Source organism: Drosophila elegans, unplaced genomic scaffold, assembly GCF_018152505.1.
Source record: "Drosophila elegans isolate 14027-0461.03 unplaced genomic scaffold, ASM1815250v1 contig_520, whole genome shotgun sequence".
Classification (NCBI taxonomy): Eukaryota; Metazoa; Arthropoda; class Insecta; order Diptera; family Drosophilidae; genus Drosophila; species Drosophila elegans.
Window position 1 is genome coordinate 1,452,403 of NW_024545903.1, and position 15,138 is coordinate 1,467,540.

The 15,138-nt window shown below is 39.2% G+C and overlaps 8 protein-coding genes across 8 annotated transcripts; 4 read left to right on the top strand and 4 right to left on the bottom strand.

Moving 5' to 3' along the window:
• Window positions 1–1,138: 1,138 nt before the first annotated feature.
• On the bottom strand, window positions 1,139–2,456 carry LOC108137514 (lipopolysaccharide-induced tumor necrosis factor-alpha factor homolog). Its single transcript, XM_017259228.2, has 3 exons — window positions 2,335–2,456; window positions 1,492–1,635; window positions 1,139–1,436 (listed from the first exon to the last, which is right to left on the bottom strand). Exons 2-3 carry the CDS (start codon window positions 1,620–1,622, stop codon window positions 1,334–1,336), a joined length of 234 nt encoding a protein of 77 aa, XP_017114717.1. The 5' UTR covers window positions 1,623–1,635; window positions 2,335–2,456; the 3' UTR covers window positions 1,139–1,333.
• Window positions 2,457–3,241: 785 nt separating this feature from the next.
• LOC108137510 (lipopolysaccharide-induced tumor necrosis factor-alpha factor homolog) lies at window positions 3,242–4,283 on the bottom strand. Its single transcript, XM_017259224.2, has 2 exons — window positions 3,857–4,283; window positions 3,242–3,577 (listed from the first exon to the last, which is right to left on the bottom strand). The coding sequence occupies exons 1-2, from the start codon at window positions 4,168–4,170 to the stop codon at window positions 3,481–3,483; spliced, it is 411 nt and encodes a 136-aa protein (XP_017114713.1). The 5' UTR covers window positions 4,171–4,283; the 3' UTR covers window positions 3,242–3,480.
• A 639-nt stretch (window positions 4,284–4,922) lies between these two features.
• On the bottom strand, window positions 4,923–5,846 carry LOC108137564 (lipopolysaccharide-induced tumor necrosis factor-alpha factor homolog). The gene is given in 2 exon segments (XM_017259290.1): window positions 4,923–5,161; window positions 5,224–5,846. Coding segments are annotated over 2 exon segments (315 nt in total). The 5' UTR covers window positions 5,436–5,846; the 3' UTR covers window positions 4,923–5,058.
• A 115-nt stretch (window positions 5,847–5,961) lies between these two features.
• Window positions 5,962–7,311, bottom strand: LOC108137563 (lipopolysaccharide-induced tumor necrosis factor-alpha factor homolog). Its single transcript, XM_017259288.2, has 2 exons — window positions 6,920–7,311; window positions 5,962–6,194 (listed from the first exon to the last, which is right to left on the bottom strand). Exons 1-2 carry the CDS (start codon window positions 7,204–7,206, stop codon window positions 6,092–6,094), a joined length of 390 nt encoding a protein of 129 aa, XP_017114777.1. The 5' UTR covers window positions 7,207–7,311; the 3' UTR covers window positions 5,962–6,091.
• Window positions 7,312–8,758: 1,447 nt separating this feature from the next.
• On the top strand, window positions 8,759–9,917 carry LOC108137566. Its single transcript, XM_017259293.2, has 2 exons — window positions 8,759–9,217; window positions 9,801–9,917. The coding sequence occupies exons 1-2, from the start codon at window positions 8,856–8,858 to the stop codon at window positions 9,910–9,912; spliced, it is 474 nt and encodes a 157-aa protein (XP_017114782.1). The 5' UTR covers window positions 8,759–8,855; the 3' UTR covers window positions 9,913–9,917.
• A 270-nt stretch (window positions 9,918–10,187) lies between these two features.
• Window positions 10,188–10,706, top strand: LOC108137567. Its single transcript, XM_017259294.2, has 2 exons — window positions 10,188–10,432; window positions 10,505–10,706. Exons 1-2 carry the CDS (start codon window positions 10,188–10,190, stop codon window positions 10,623–10,625), a joined length of 366 nt encoding a protein of 121 aa, XP_017114783.1. The 3' UTR covers window positions 10,626–10,706.
• Window positions 10,707–10,847: 141 nt separating this feature from the next.
• LOC108137565 lies at window positions 10,848–11,672 on the top strand. The gene is made up of 2 exons (XM_017259292.2): window positions 10,848–11,074; window positions 11,318–11,672. Exons 1-2 carry the CDS (start codon window positions 10,878–10,880, stop codon window positions 11,562–11,564), a joined length of 444 nt encoding a protein of 147 aa, XP_017114781.1. The 5' UTR covers window positions 10,848–10,877; the 3' UTR covers window positions 11,565–11,672.
• A 595-nt stretch (window positions 11,673–12,267) lies between these two features.
• LOC108137556 (probable cytochrome P450 6d2) lies at window positions 12,268–14,523 on the top strand. The gene is made up of 4 exons (XM_017259282.2): window positions 12,268–13,062; window positions 13,490–13,935; window positions 13,995–14,243; window positions 14,303–14,523. Exons 1-4 carry the CDS (start codon window positions 12,383–12,385, stop codon window positions 14,464–14,466), a joined length of 1,539 nt encoding a protein of 512 aa, XP_017114771.1. The 5' UTR covers window positions 12,268–12,382; the 3' UTR covers window positions 14,467–14,523.
• Window positions 14,524–15,138: the final 615 nt, after the last annotated feature.

The window sequence follows — 15,138 nt, forward strand, 5'->3', positions numbered from 1 at the left end:
GCTTAAAAAATTTACAATTGAATTGTTGTACATGGCCATGACCGTTGTTATATTTTGTTTTCACCATATCACTCAATTTAAATACCACTCAAAAGAGCAGGTGGCTGTGAATATATAATATATATATAATTAAAGCTAACAATCATAAAAAAATTTTAATATCACTCACATTTAAAATAAATACATACATAGCCATTTTCCCGACCGTGTGGAAACGGTGTTACTTGTTTGATTTGGGCATTTTTTAGAAAGAGCTCTCTTGGCCAATCATGTAAATCTATGCATATGCATTTTCTCTTTTATTCTAATTTTTTTTTATGAACAACTGAAGAGGACCAATTCATATTGATATATGTATAAAACATCGAAGATAGTTCTTATTGATTTACAGAGCTTTCCCTTTCTACCGATTTGTAATTCAATGCAATCCGTTGTTCTAAATTCGTTGAATTGTAGTTTTTATCGGAGTATATACGATGTGTTTAACAAACAACAAAGTTAAAATAGGTTTTCAATTATTACTTTTCCGACTATGTCTAAGGCCATTTTATAAAAATGGCGATGCTGATAAAGAATATATATACTTTATATTGTCGGATGTGTTTCCATTAATGCGTTGCTTAATCTGGAAAAAACATACATGTCAGTTATTTTTATCTATACTTGCTTCTTAAAAAAAAATAGAACAACATATTTTGAAAGAATATGAATTCATTTCGCCATACCAACTCGGAATTTTATTATCGCTTTGTATAACTTGCATTTCGCAAGGGGTAAATCAAAAATTCATATATGAAGTTTTTATATAGGAAACAACATTCTTTTGATTAATGATTCGAAACAACAACTATAATCTTTCTAATTCTATAAAAATTGAAAGTTTTTCTGTAGCACAGCAGACAACCAACTTTATAATATTAACAGAGGAAACTGAGACATATGAATAATGTCCTGACACTCCAACCAATTTACAGCTACTTGACAGCAATTAAATATTATTGGTGAATGATAGTAATAGTGGTAAAGACGCGTTGGCGAATCACCTCAAATTAACCCGTCTTAAGATACATTAACCTAAAATAGGATTATAACAAAAATGTTCTTTTTTGATATTGTCAGTCAAATAAAAGCCTGAAGATTTCTTCCTTGAATCTTTTTATTTTTGTGCTGAGAATACAAAAGCTTAAGCAGGTACTACAATGTTTTGCTTAATATCAAAATATTGCGTAATAATAAATGTGAGAGAGGTAACAATGTAAAGTTTTGGGCTGCATTTCGGTACGACTGCTGGCCGCAGACTACGAAAATCCACAACCTTAAAATCGAAATCTGCTCAACGCTCGTAGGTGCCAATAAAGGCGTTGCAGGATGGGCAATGATGGTCAGAGTTCCGGGCACATTGGGTGCAGTAGAGGCAGCAGGCACAGGGCCAGCAGCTGTTCGACATAGAAATTAGTTAGGATAACAAAGCAAAGGGTTCTTCCAGCCTACCAGGTCAGGCACATGATCAGTGCTATCAAGTGGGTCTTGGTGGTGGCCTTTGGCTCTATACGGGTGGTGACCTGCTGGTGGCAGCTGGGGCACACCACGTTGCAGGGCTCCGGACCAACGGGAGTGGACATTTTGTTAGTTGAACTGCAGAACAAAAAAATAAAACAGGAAGCTTTATAACTTTGTTATTGATTGCAGCAAAGACCTTGGAAACTTTGCGTGTCGTTGGTGCATAAGCTTTAAATTAGTTGTGTTGTGTAGAATTTAATTGCACACCCGCCATGCAAACAAGCTGTGATCAGCCTTATCTCCCGTTGATTGTTGCTGCATGCACTCCAGTTCTTTTCAGGGTAAATCCCAAACTGTGTGAGGTCATCTTCATCCACGTGCCATGGGGAAACTGAAAGTATGTGGCTGTCTGTCGATGTCGTCATCGTCCAATTGCGTCTCTCTGTTTTTGCCCCATTCAACCCCCAATCCAGCCATCATCTCTCCAGTGCTCCAGAGGGGTACTCGCCCAATTTGTTTGCGCGCGCCTAAAATCAACATGTCTATTTATATTCACACTGCTTCTGACCACAGCATAGTATCATCATTAAGCGGCGGGTGTGACCGGCGCCAGTGCTTAACACACTCCCACCGGAATCCACATTCCGACCTGCGTGCTCTTCCTCAGTTGTCCAAAACTAATTTTCGAGGAGTGGCAATCATCTCGAAGGCGTTGTCCTGTTTGCCCAGCAACGTATTTAGCTTAACCCGATTTTATTTAAATATTTATTTGAACTTTAATAGCTTCCGTCCATACTTGTAACAATTATACGCGGCTTGTATCAGTATACTTACAAAGTACGTTGCCGAAACAAATGTAAGAACCTCCAAGCCAAACTAGAATTTCGTAGAGCTCCCAAAACTTACTGCGCACTGCTGGAGTTTTGAAAGTGGTGTGCGGCTCTTGTTTGCGCGGCAAAGGCAGGTTGCCGTAGTTACTTATCGTCGTTTTCAAATAATGTTGCTAATCACACAAAGTTCCTGCCGCATGTTGCAGCAACATGCTGCAGGCTACTCACCACTTTTTGGGATTATTCGGTTGGATAACACAGAGGATAGTTTTAAGTTTTCGTGTACTAAACTAAAGTTATGATTCATATGTTTTTTGGATAAGGCGAAAACGATTATAAAAAACTATATTATTTTTCTGTTAAAAAAAAAAACAAATCACCAAGTTGTGACTACAGAACTTTTACCTATACATTGGTATTCATTGTATTTTAAAAAATGTTGTAAAACAACAATTTACGAATAAATCGTCTGGAACGATTACATTTCTTAAATAAATAGAAAACTGAATAGGGGTTTTAATGGTATAACCATCCACTCAATTACAGGTTTGAAACGTTAAGACAAAAACATAAAAATGTAAGAATAGAGCTCATTTAACCACAAGAGTGGTAATTGTTATATTTTTTCAAAGCTTTTTGTTAAAAACAAATTATTTTAATTTCAACTCGTGTTTCTTTATATAATTGATTAAGTTTAACTCGTAGTTTTTACCGAATTAAAGTATAAATAAGTATGAGCATTGCTTGATCTAATTAAACTAAATAAAAAACCAAAAATAAAAAAAATATTTAAATAAGATTAACTAAGCTATAGAAGAAATACCAGTGCTACTGACTTTCACAACGTTTCCACCGACAAGGCTGCCAGATCGACAGAAATAGAGAAGCAAACGCAAACAAACAAAATTCAGTTAATGGGAATCCCAGAAAATGCTTCGCCTGTCAATGCTTTATTTGATTATCTTTTCTCGCTTACAGTTTCGCATACTGTAAGCAGAGTCGATTAAATAACTTAAGTATGGTAAGTGTTTATATTATAAATGCGCCACTTTATGAGGACATACATACATATATACTTGGTTATTCGAGAATGAAGAATACGAATGTGTAGATATGAAATCGGCGAGTGCTTTCGTTTTCGCTGGCGTCTTCAAAATGATCCCAAGCAGGCGTTGCAGTTGGGGCAGAATTGGGAGGTCTTGTAGCAGCAGTTGCAGCAGCAAGGGGCGCAGACGCAGGGCCAGCAACTGGAGGAGTATAAAAAGGGGAGAATGGGCTATAAAGAACCAGGCACGATCGGCGCTTACTCATCGAACACTTCCTGTTAAATGCAAACGAAACAAAACAGATGCGGTCACAGCAATAGCACCCAGACTGCTGGACTTCTGACATTGAAATGGTGAAATAATTATCTCCATGGTGTGGAGTTTTCCATAAAATGGATAAATGGAAATTTAAATTTAAATAGGTTGACCTATTTGGTGCTATTAGTCTGCCCGCAGCTGTGTTTTATTTGATATACTTACAGGAAAAGGCAGAGGATCGCCGCCAGGCAGTAAGTTTTTCCAGTAGGATGGTGATCTACTCGGACGCGAATCCGGGCGTTGCAATGGGGACAAATCATTCCCTGTCCGGGGGTGTCCACCAAAACCGTGGTCTGGTGGTGCACAACGTTCACCGAGGGTGGTGGTGACATCGGCGTTGTCTGGGGTAACTGCTGTACCTGCGGGTAAATCTGATTTGGCGACGCCTGGTACTGGTTCAAGTCCATTTCAGTCGGAGGAGCCGTGGCAAAGTCATCCGAATAGGCCGGCGGCGAGTCAACTCGTTTGTAGTCCATTATAGATAGCGTGGTACTTGATAAACAGGCACGTAGAGCCCTTAATTACTTCCAGCAAAATCAAAATGTTCTTCTGACCAATGCAAACTCCGAACCGCAACTGAAAGCTCCCGAAATGCATGTGCTTCGGGAAAAGAAAACAATAACAAAAATGACGCTGAGCATTCTGCACTTGGCGAGAGCGAGACAACTATACGATCGCATGAGCTTGCATATATCGATAAGTTATTGCTACGGGGATTACATTGATAAGAGTTCCCGAAATTTCAAGTTCGAAGACAACGGGACATTGCTTTATCAGCTTACAGTAGGTATTCGGAAAATAAAATATTCAACCTAATTAGTGTTAGTACAAACTATCGATCTTTTGATTTTTGTGTAACCGCGTCTTGGGCAAAACTTTTTTTACATTGGTTTTGCTTAGGGAACTAGAATCAAATCAATTAACATATGATAAGTCTAGAGATATAAATTAAAAAAGTTGCGACACTAGTCTTGCTATTTACGACCAATGTACATATGTACATATGTATCCACACCTTAGTTAAAATGAGATAATCCAGCTCTTTAGCGTCTGAATGGTAGGCTTTGTGTCAATGAATTTATGGGAAAACCAAAAATGTTTATTTTAATGTAAAGGTCACACGCATTACCCCAAAGTTTAGGCACATTAGGGGCAGTAAAAGAAGTCCACCCTAATGTGCAAATAATTATATAAGTATTTGAAAAACTTTTTTTTCCCTTTTTCTTTTTCTTTTTCTTTACTAATTTATTTTATTTGTCATAATATAGTTGCTTAAATAAATTGAAATTTTTAAAATATCTTTTTATCTTTGTAAAGTCCATACACGTAAATGCTTGCTGGCAGTGCGAAAAGCGTTGATCAAATCAAATTGTGTAGCTCCCAATGTGTCATCCGCAGTTAGGACAGTAGAGCTGGACACTCTTCCAGTAGTCGACGAAGTAGGGCAGGCACACGAAGGGCCAGCAGCTGATGGATTGTGGATGTTGGTTTAGTGAATCTGTGAGTGGGTATCCGGACTCTCCACTCACCACTAGATGTACAAGGTCAGGGCGCACAGGTGGGTTTTCCGGGTGGGGGCGGTGACCAGACTAGTTGTGACCTCATCCTTGCAGTGCGGGAACCTCACCCGCACCGGCTGGTGGCCAACAGACAGCGGCAGTGCGCCAGCACCCACTCCGTTCAGGGTGTAAATGGGTATCTGGGTCATTACCACCCCACAGTCTGGCCCCTGGGCTACCATTTCCGTAGCTGGAGTTGTTCATGTTTGCGGTGGGACTTGCACTGAAATCACCGGCCACTTAATGACAACAATGCTCTATCCTTATCTTTTCTGACTAATCGACAGGTACTTTTTTACTAAATGTATAAAAGAGTTTGCACTTGCAGCACTTAATCGATTGACATTTGTTCCAGTAACTCCATGGCATTGTATGAGCCATCTAAGTAATTGCATTAATAAACTTAGCTGACCATTATAATCTGATTGTATAAAAGTCATCAAGTCATCAATAGTCATCGATCTAAAATGTTAAGCTGCAATAAGTCCTTTGTAGTCTCATATACCCATTGCTAATATCCTCGGCAACTGATATGCCAAATTAAATCCATTGCTTGTCATGGAAGTTTCTAAACTTTCGTTAAACATTTTTTTTTTAGATGTTCAATTTCACATAAAAAGCTAGCTATGACTAGACTTCCTATTATGAAAATAACTAGAAAAAAGCTAAAGTGGGTATTTTTTATGACCCACATGAGTGATTTGCGGCTTTTCCTATTTGAATCTCATGTTTAATGTTTGACTGTCGTACAAGTATATTTACAGTTAAATTTCGCTGGAATATGACGCTAATTTTTAGGGTTCTCTATGTTATAGATAGTTGTATGCATAAATAGACGTCAGTTCTCGTAGGTGCCGATGTAGGCACTGCAGTTGGGACAGTAGTGGTTGGCATTCTGGCACGAGTCCATGCAATAAGGAAGACAGACGCATGGCCAGCAGCTGTGGATAAAGATTGGTGAAAATCGATTAGATAAGTTCCGGGGATAATTTATTAGTCAGAGCGCTAATTCCAATTGGCCTATAAACGCTCTTACGGCTGCCGTTTGCAGCTCGAATTCAGTCAGTTCACTTGTTTGCTATCGCAGCTCTGTTATCTCACTCAACTCAACTCCAGTTCCAGTTGAGATAACACTGTTTTCAAGTATGGCCTGCACACAGACGAAATGCCTGTAGAAACTTATTGTACTTGCAAAGCGATAAGAAGGCGCAAGAGTTGCATGGGCGTATCATTTTTATTTTTAGGCGAGAAACTGGCAAGTTCTCAATGCAAACAAGTTATTATATATATTTTCTTTGGAGAAACTAAAACATATTTATATATATATATTAGCTTTTGCTCAACACACCTAAATCTACCACCTTTTTTTCACAAGCAATTCAATGTAGTTAAGGAAATTACTCCTTTGACAATTTTGAGTTTTGTAATGCAGTATAGTTGTTTAAGTTTATTTAAAGTTTAAACATTAAAAATGAACTAATCGTCAAACAGTACTAATTAATTAAATATTATGGGATCCCTAATTTAAAACCTTTAAAATAAGCACTTTTTTAACAAACTGAAGACTCTGAACACTCTGGCCAACGCCTCAGTCGTTCTATCTGGCAATTACGGCAAACAATGACGTTAAGGAAAGCTGTGTATACACATATGACTTGGAACTTACATGAGCAGGCACATGACGAGGGCCCAGCAGTGCGTCCTGCTGGAGGGAGTGCTCTTCACGGTGGTCACGACTTCGGCGTGGCAGGAGGGGCAGCAGATGCGGGTGGGCTCGGAGCCGATGGGCACCAGGTTGGAGGTCGTCGTGGTCTGGATGATCACCGTGGAAGGCTGCGGCGGCTGTGGCATCGGTGGGTACATTGGAGGCTGGGTGGGACCACCGGGCTGATAGGTCTGTGCTGGCGTGAATCCGGCCTGCTCACTGTACGGCGGAGGCTGTTTGCTGTCCATGTTCCTAAATTTATGATTTTCTGGATTCTCTAGATTCCTGAGCGATTCCCGAACGAACTAAACCGATCGCTTTGCTGCCTGCCGTTGCACTAAAGACCGAACTGAAAGTGAAGCTCCGGCAATACCTTAACATTTGGCTACAATCTTATCGCTACGTTGTGATAGCTTTCATACAACGTGGACTTCATTCGTACTCATAAACATATATCTTTTTTGTTGTACACTTGATTTAGTGAGTTTTAGGGATGCTCCTGTGAATGGGTGTTATATGAGTCACTTATTTGATAGCACCTATAATAAAAAGGCTGATGATGAATAAGCAATACGAGGTTTGACAAGTTAAACTGCATGGGAAATTGAATTACGCTGTGCTTAGTTTAGAGACATATTTTCGCGAGAGCATTTAGCCAACACAATTTGTCGGCTTTCACTCTCTTACCTTAATTTAATCATTGTTAATTCTGTACCGGTTTGAGAATCCAGCCTATATTTGAAGTATAAAATGTTGCATCTGTTTTTACGCCTTATACGATTTTTGTTTGTTTTTTTTTAATGATGTTTTTTCACCTTTATCACGATTTTAATTTAAATTTGCTTGTTATTATATTATACTTTATATACAGCGTACAAAGTATTTTTTATATTTTGTCTATCTTATCACCATTTGTATTTAACACTTAAATTAAATGTTTTTAAAGGCAATTTAATTTTGCTAAGCCTGTGACGCGTTTTTGAATTTAATATTGCATTAAAGCTATAATAAAAAAAATCAGAACAAAGATTTATGAGTATTTTATATGAAGAATGAACAATTTGATAAGAAGTATTAGTGGGTCGATATAAATGCAGAATAATTAAATCAAGGAAAAAAAAAGAATTAGTTCATTCGAGTCAGATCAAACATAAGATTCAAATGAATCATAACTCGAGTGTGGAAAGCTCAGAGGTGAAATGATTCTACCCTAGATAGATAACACAGCAACCAACAAATTGGTGAGTCATGCTGGTCTAGTTAAAAGCAAAAAAAAAAATGAATTTCTCGAGTTTTCTATTTAATATCCAAACAAGTTAAATTTGCTAGGTACATAGCATAGATCTCCTAATTAAAAAACTTTCTACTATAATATTTAGTAATTTTATTGTTTTCTTTATTTAATTTTTAAACTTTTATACATACGTTTCATAACCAGATCACCTTAATAACATATGTTCTAATATAATATTTAATAAATAAATATTTTTAATTTTATTTAAAAATGTATTTTATTGTTTTCTTAACTAGTTTAGTATTTTTGGTATTCCATGGGTTAATTAAACTGTATTCGAAGCATTGTTGCTTTATGGCAAAAGCTCTATTATTCACCCACTCGCCGGAAGCTTTTCTTCGTGGGGTCTACGTTCAAGTGCAGCCGTTAACATCGCAACCATGAAAATAGTGTTAGGCAAATACGCGGCTGGACGGGGGCTTGACAAAACAGATGAACAACTGGTTTGTCTAACTCCCCGCTCGACCCCAAATGATCCCCTTGCCATTCCTTACTTGCCAGACCTAACTGTTTGACTTATGTTTTTATGGTTTCAATGTTTCAATTGTAAAATAACCCAATTTATAGGCAAATAGAAAAGCCAAGTCGAGTCAGTTCAGCAACATGAGTCGGCAGCTGACGTTCCATCTGCAAGCTCCCGAGGAGGACGAGTTCCCAGCGGATCTGGTGGAGATTAACCTGAACCCCAACTGCGGCCAGGTCAAGCAGCAATCTGCCCAGGCTCTGGACCAGCTGCTCCTTTCCACGCCCCCTCACAGGGGCTATCCATACGGCTATGCCGAGGAGTCGGAGTCGGACACCTACTTCTGCCGGAAGAGCAACTCCACGGGCCAGCTGGCCGAGAAGGTATCGCCTCCGCCGCCGGCGGCCACCAACATCAGTTGCCTTCGACAGATGTACTGTCCGGAGTGCCACGAGCGGTTGCACGAGCAGGGAGTCCGGCTGGAGCGACTCCTGACCATGTGGTGAGTACTTAGTCGTTATGCAGTTTAAGAAAGAAAAATTTTCCTTTTAATACATCTGACAATTCAATTTCAAATTTAATAAAGAGCCACGGGTTTATTGAGCTATTAAAAAGTACTGAGCTATTAAAAATTAAATTTAGGGGCAATCAATTCAAATTTAAAGAAAATACAAATTTGATAAACATTTTTTGGATGTGTTAGTTTATGGGCTATTATATTATATTAACGAACGTCGTTTAATGTGTCAAAGTTTAATTTTCAGAAACAAACATTATCATGTTTTAAAATAAACAGTAAAAATATAAATATTCAAGTCCCCAAAGGGAAAGTTTTGGTGCTTATTATTGAATTACTATTTAAACTATAACTTCTTTAACATTTAATGGGCATTTTCGATCTGCAAGATAGGCATTTGGAATTTTAAACATTAATTAAAATGAAAAAATTATAACCAGTTTTATTTCCTTTCAAAAACGTAATAATCTGAAGTTTAATATTTAAATACAGTTATTACAATTTTAAGACTAGAGACTATTTTAAAAATGACCCTTTTTTGTCCTGATTATTTTCTTATCATTTCCAGCTGCTTTGCCCTGCTGCCCATTTATCCTTGCTGTCCGAGACGATCCGCCAATGACTGCAAGGTCATCTGTGGCAAGTGTGGCTACCTCTTGGGGGCATGGAAAAGACAGTAAGGAGAGGGGGGTGGGGGATTTTCGGACTCGGAGTGGGTGCTCCGCATTTAATTATTTGTTTATATAGTTTTTAAGCACTTTTTTTTGACCTTGCGGCGAGAAATGAGCGCGCTGAGACTGAAGTGCTGAGTGCCAAAAAAATTTTTGATTTCTGCATCATTCTCCCATGTGTTTCTCTTAGCTCAGATCTCTTCGATAAAGCAATTCTCTTTATTATTAATTTCACTACTGGGGGATTTGCCAATTTGTTTGGCACATATCGCTGGCCAGTCGCAATGTCTCGAGGGAACGACTTGGATGCGGATCTGGAGGTGGACCTCCAAGGGGGGGATAACCAATCGGAGGCCACCACAATCACGCTGGAGGAGCGTCCTGGCAAGCCGCAGGTGCGATTCTTCAGCATTGGACCCAGTAGCTACCAGGTTCGTTGTCCATTGTGCCAGCAAAATTCCAAGACGGAAACCGTGGAGATGACGGGAGCATTGGGCCAGCTCAGCTGCCTTTTATCCGCTCTGTCCTGGTAGGCTATCTAAAATGTATAAAACAAAAAATATATCCCAAAGGACTAACCTGTTTTGGTCTCTATTTTCAGTTGTTTTCCCATCTTTGCTCTGACTTTTGTCTACTCCTGTCTACAAAGTCGCCTGAAGTCGAAACGTGTGTTCTGCAGCCGATGCGGTGGTCACTTGGGCTTCCACTGGCGTCCCAAATAGCTGGACGTCCACTAAGTTAGCTCTCTAGAATCCGCTCAAGTGATCTATTAATAAACCGGCAGCTGTTGTCAAATATTTTAATAAGTTACTTGAATTTATTCGATCATCACTCAGGCGTTGCCTCCAAAATTTATCTCTCCCACTCTCTCTGGTCCGCTCTTAGTTTTGATTGTGATGTAGATACCAATGCAGATTTGGGATACATCATGCGAATGTTTGCGGCTCTCGAGTCAGTTGTTCCGACGCTTCGAAATGGCCAGCACCGAGAGTCTGGATGGCAGTGCCTTCGAGGGCGACATCTCGGCGGTGCCGCAGGTGGGTCACCTGACCACCGAGCCCCAGGAGTTGGAGTGCCCCGCCTGCCAGGAGTTGCAGATCACCCGCGTGAAGCCGGAGGCAGTGACCATTCTACAGAAGATTGTCTGCTCGCTAAATGTGCTCCTCTGCTGGTATGCTTAGGCACTGATTCTGTTAAGATAATTGATAAAGGAAAAAAATCTAAAAAAACGTTTTGAATAATAATTTGGCCTATATTTCGCGGTTGTGTATATTATTTATTATTATTTAATTTTATAAGCTTTTTTTTAATTATGTGAAAATTGATCTAGCCATGAACTTATAAAATAAGTTGGAAACAATTTTGAAAATAATTTGACAATTTAATTTTACAATTACAATTTTTCATATCATAGCAATCCCATTCGCTGGAAGGGTCGTCATGATGTCAACCATTACTGCAGTTCGTGCGGCTGCTTTATAGGACGCGACATCACTCTTAGTTGGTACAAGAGGACTCTATTCCGCCTCCAAAGGGGCGAGGTGGAGGACCATGGACGCTGGCAAAGATTCCACAAGGTGGAGAAGGAGCAGCTGGATGAAAAGAAGCTGGGCAGGCAGCGCAAGGCGCTTGAGGCAAAACGTTTGGATGAGAATTATTAATAAATAATTTTAAAAAAAATCGTAAAATGCCTATGATACAAAGGGTTGGTTGGCTTATACAACTATTTACATTTAAAATACAATAAAATGCTTATATTCAAGGTCCAATTTTGAAAGCCCTCGTTCTATTTGCGGAATATCCTGCACACCTTTAGAAACTCCAAAATAAAAACGTAAAGTGCCTCAATCAAATCAAATCCGTCCGTCCATCTGTATGAACAATACGTCTAGATCTCGGAAACTATAAAAGCTAGAGATTCGGGACTTGGCATGCAGATCCTAGTAGTTCCTAAGCAGTGCAAGTTTATTACAAAACGGAGCCACGCCCACTCTAACGTCCACAAATTGTGAAAGTATGTACCTCATGTTAGGAGGTTGGGGTTGATGTGGGGGGGTCGGAATGGAAATTCTAGTGTTGGCTATGCAGTTCGACAGATGGCGCCACTTAAGCTTCGTAGTTTTGTAGGGGAAATACTTAGGTTGGAGTTTTTTGGCTGAGTAGGGGGTATCTAATAGTCGAGGAACTCGACTATAGCGTTCTTTTTTGTTTTTATTCTGCCCTGTTTCCTAACGAGTCGAAAGCTTTTTCCAGCTGAGAAGTATCTTGCTCAGCTGGAAGAGAACTATTTTTGCTGATTGCTTTGGTCGTACGTTCGTTTGAGGTGCTTATCGGTTATATATGTCTTACATAAAAACCGAATCCCAGCCAGTGGAATTGTTCAGTTTGGGAAGTGTACATCGAGGAGTTTGCGTAGATTTCACCGCTAACAGAAATTGGAGATTTTCCATTCCAAAAGTGTCATTCACAGATACTCGATATGTGGGCTATTTTTCTGCTAATCCTATGCCTGGGATGTCTGTACAAATATGTGAGGCGTCACTATACCTACTGGCAAAGATTGGGAGTGGACGAAGAGCCGGCAAAAATCCCCTTTGGTGTAATGGACCCCGTAATGAAACAGGAACGGAGTTTTGGCTTGGCTTTGGCTGATATATATGCCCGGCACGAAGACAAATTCGTTGGAATATACATGATTAACAAAAGGAGTATCCTAATCCGAGATGCTCAATTGGCTCGCCAAATCATGACCAGTGATTTCGGTAGCTTCCACGATCGTGGGGTCTACGTGGATGAGGAAAAGGATCCGCTTTCGGCCAATCTCTTTAACCTTCGAGGAGCCTCCTGGCGGAATCTTCGTCAGAAACTCACACCCTCATTCTCCTCCGGAAAAATCAAAGGCATGTTTGGTACGATCGACGATGTGGGCGATAAGCTGGTACAGCATTTGAAAGGGGTTTTGGACCACACCGACGAAGTGGAGATCAAAGATGTGATGACCACGTATGCGGTAGACATCATTGGATCGGTGATCTTCGGCTTGGAGATCGACAGCTTTAGTAATCCGAAAAATGAGTTCCGTGAAATAAGCAGCTCTACGGCAAAGGATGAGTCTCTACTGCTCAAGATTCACGATATGTCCATGTTCATATGCCCACCGTGAGTACGAAAATTGCGCATTGCCAAAAATAAATTAGTTTGCGAAATTCTTGCAGTTTAATTGCCACCTCTAAATGTTTACTTACTTGAGTTTTTCTTTTAATCTTCAAGAATTGCAGCTGCACTTTCAATGATAAGATTAGAAAAAAAATGTACTTAACAACAAAAATATTAAGTATTGAGATTAAATAATTAATTTGTTAATTAATTACTGACTTTTTTTAAGATTGTTAAATTCAGAGGCAGAGGCAGATGCTAATATTTAAGCCAATAATAAACCAAGAAAAACACGTTACCCAAAATTGTGAAATACAGTTAATAATTTAAAGTAATAGTTAATAGATCATGTTCTTATAATGATCTTAAAATGTGTAAAAAATAGAACATAATTGAGTTAAGGTTATAAATCTTAAAAACTAATTTTTAGGTTTGCCAAACTAATGAACCGTTTGGGTTACGAGAGCCGGGTTTTAACATCCTTGAGGGACATGATGAAGCGCACCATCGAGTTCCGTGAGCGTCATAATGTGGTGCGCAAGGACATGCTGCAGCTGCTTATCCGCCTCCGAAATACGGGCAAGATCGGCGAGGACGATGACCAAGTGTGGGACATGGAAACGGCTCAGGAACAGCTAAAGTCAATGTCTTTCGAGAAGATTGCCGCCCAGGCATTTCTCTTCTATGTGGCTGGATCGGAGTCCACTGCTGCCGCTTCCGCGTTTACCCTCTACGAGCTGTCCATGTATCCGGAGCTTCTGAAGGAAGCGCGCGAGGAGGTTGATGCAGTGCTTCAGAAGCACAATCTTAAGCCGGGGGATAAGTTCACCTACGAGGCGGTGCAAGATTTCAAATTCTTGGAACTCTGCATAATGGGTGGGTTTTCTTAAGACTCATCTGGATACATTGATTTTATGCTAAAAGTGTGTTTTTAGAAACCATTCGAAAGTATCCCGGCCTGCCCTTCCTGAACCGAGAATGCACCGAAGATTATCCTGTGCCCGGTACTACCCACACCATCACCAAGGGAACACCCATCCTTATTTCACTATTTGGCATGCAACGTGATCCCAAGTATTTCCCAAATCCCAACGGATATGATCCCCATCGATTTGATGCTGACATCATGAATTACGATCAGGCAGCTTATATGCCGTTTGGAGAGGGACCCAGGCACTGCATAGGTGAGAATATTTTATTAAATATATGTGTAACTCCAATTAATTATAACATATTCCTCCAGCGCTGCGCATGGGTAAAGTAAATTCAAAGGTGGCGGTTGCCAAGGTTTTGGCCAATTTCGATCTAATTCAAGCTCCTCGCAGGGAGGTTGAGTTCCGGTTCGATGCTGCTCCTGTTTTAGTGACCAAGGAGGGTTTAAAAATTCGTTTGAGCAAAAGAAAGTAGATTAATAAATATTGGTAATCATTCGTAAAACTTTTAAGAAATATAATGTTCATGGAAATTTTGTTTTCAAAACTGTACTTAAACATTTTCTGAAAAGGAAATAAAAAGAAACGAAATTAAAATATGCTTACCTTAAATAACTAGCTATTTTATTTGTTTTTTACATTAAGTATATAGCAACATTTTTTCGCCCTTTTATGGTTTTATTAAACTTTTATATTGTGTCTTCTAAACTCAAAGGTCTAAACGTTTTCATTCTCATATTCTAAATGAGTTAGGTTAAGCTATGATATATATATATAATGCCGGTTAACAATTACGTTTTTCGTTTTTTTCTCAATAGAAACCAACAATAAAGTTATTTTAAACGACTTCGCTAAAGCTTTAAGCTCTCTCTCAAAAGCAACTCGCTCAACTAAGCTTTAAATTGTAAAAAAAATTACAAATAATGCCAAACCAAACATAAACATAAACAAAAACCATACAAACAATCTATAGTTATCAGCTGTTTTTACCGGTAAACGCAATAAGAGTAATACACCAATCAACAGGAGTTGTAGACCATTGTTGTAGACATATCGTGGAATATTTTAATACAAATATTTCGATTTTCAAACTATTTGGATTTCTGAATCTTACTTATTCCGATATAGCTTGATTTCTTGATTTCTG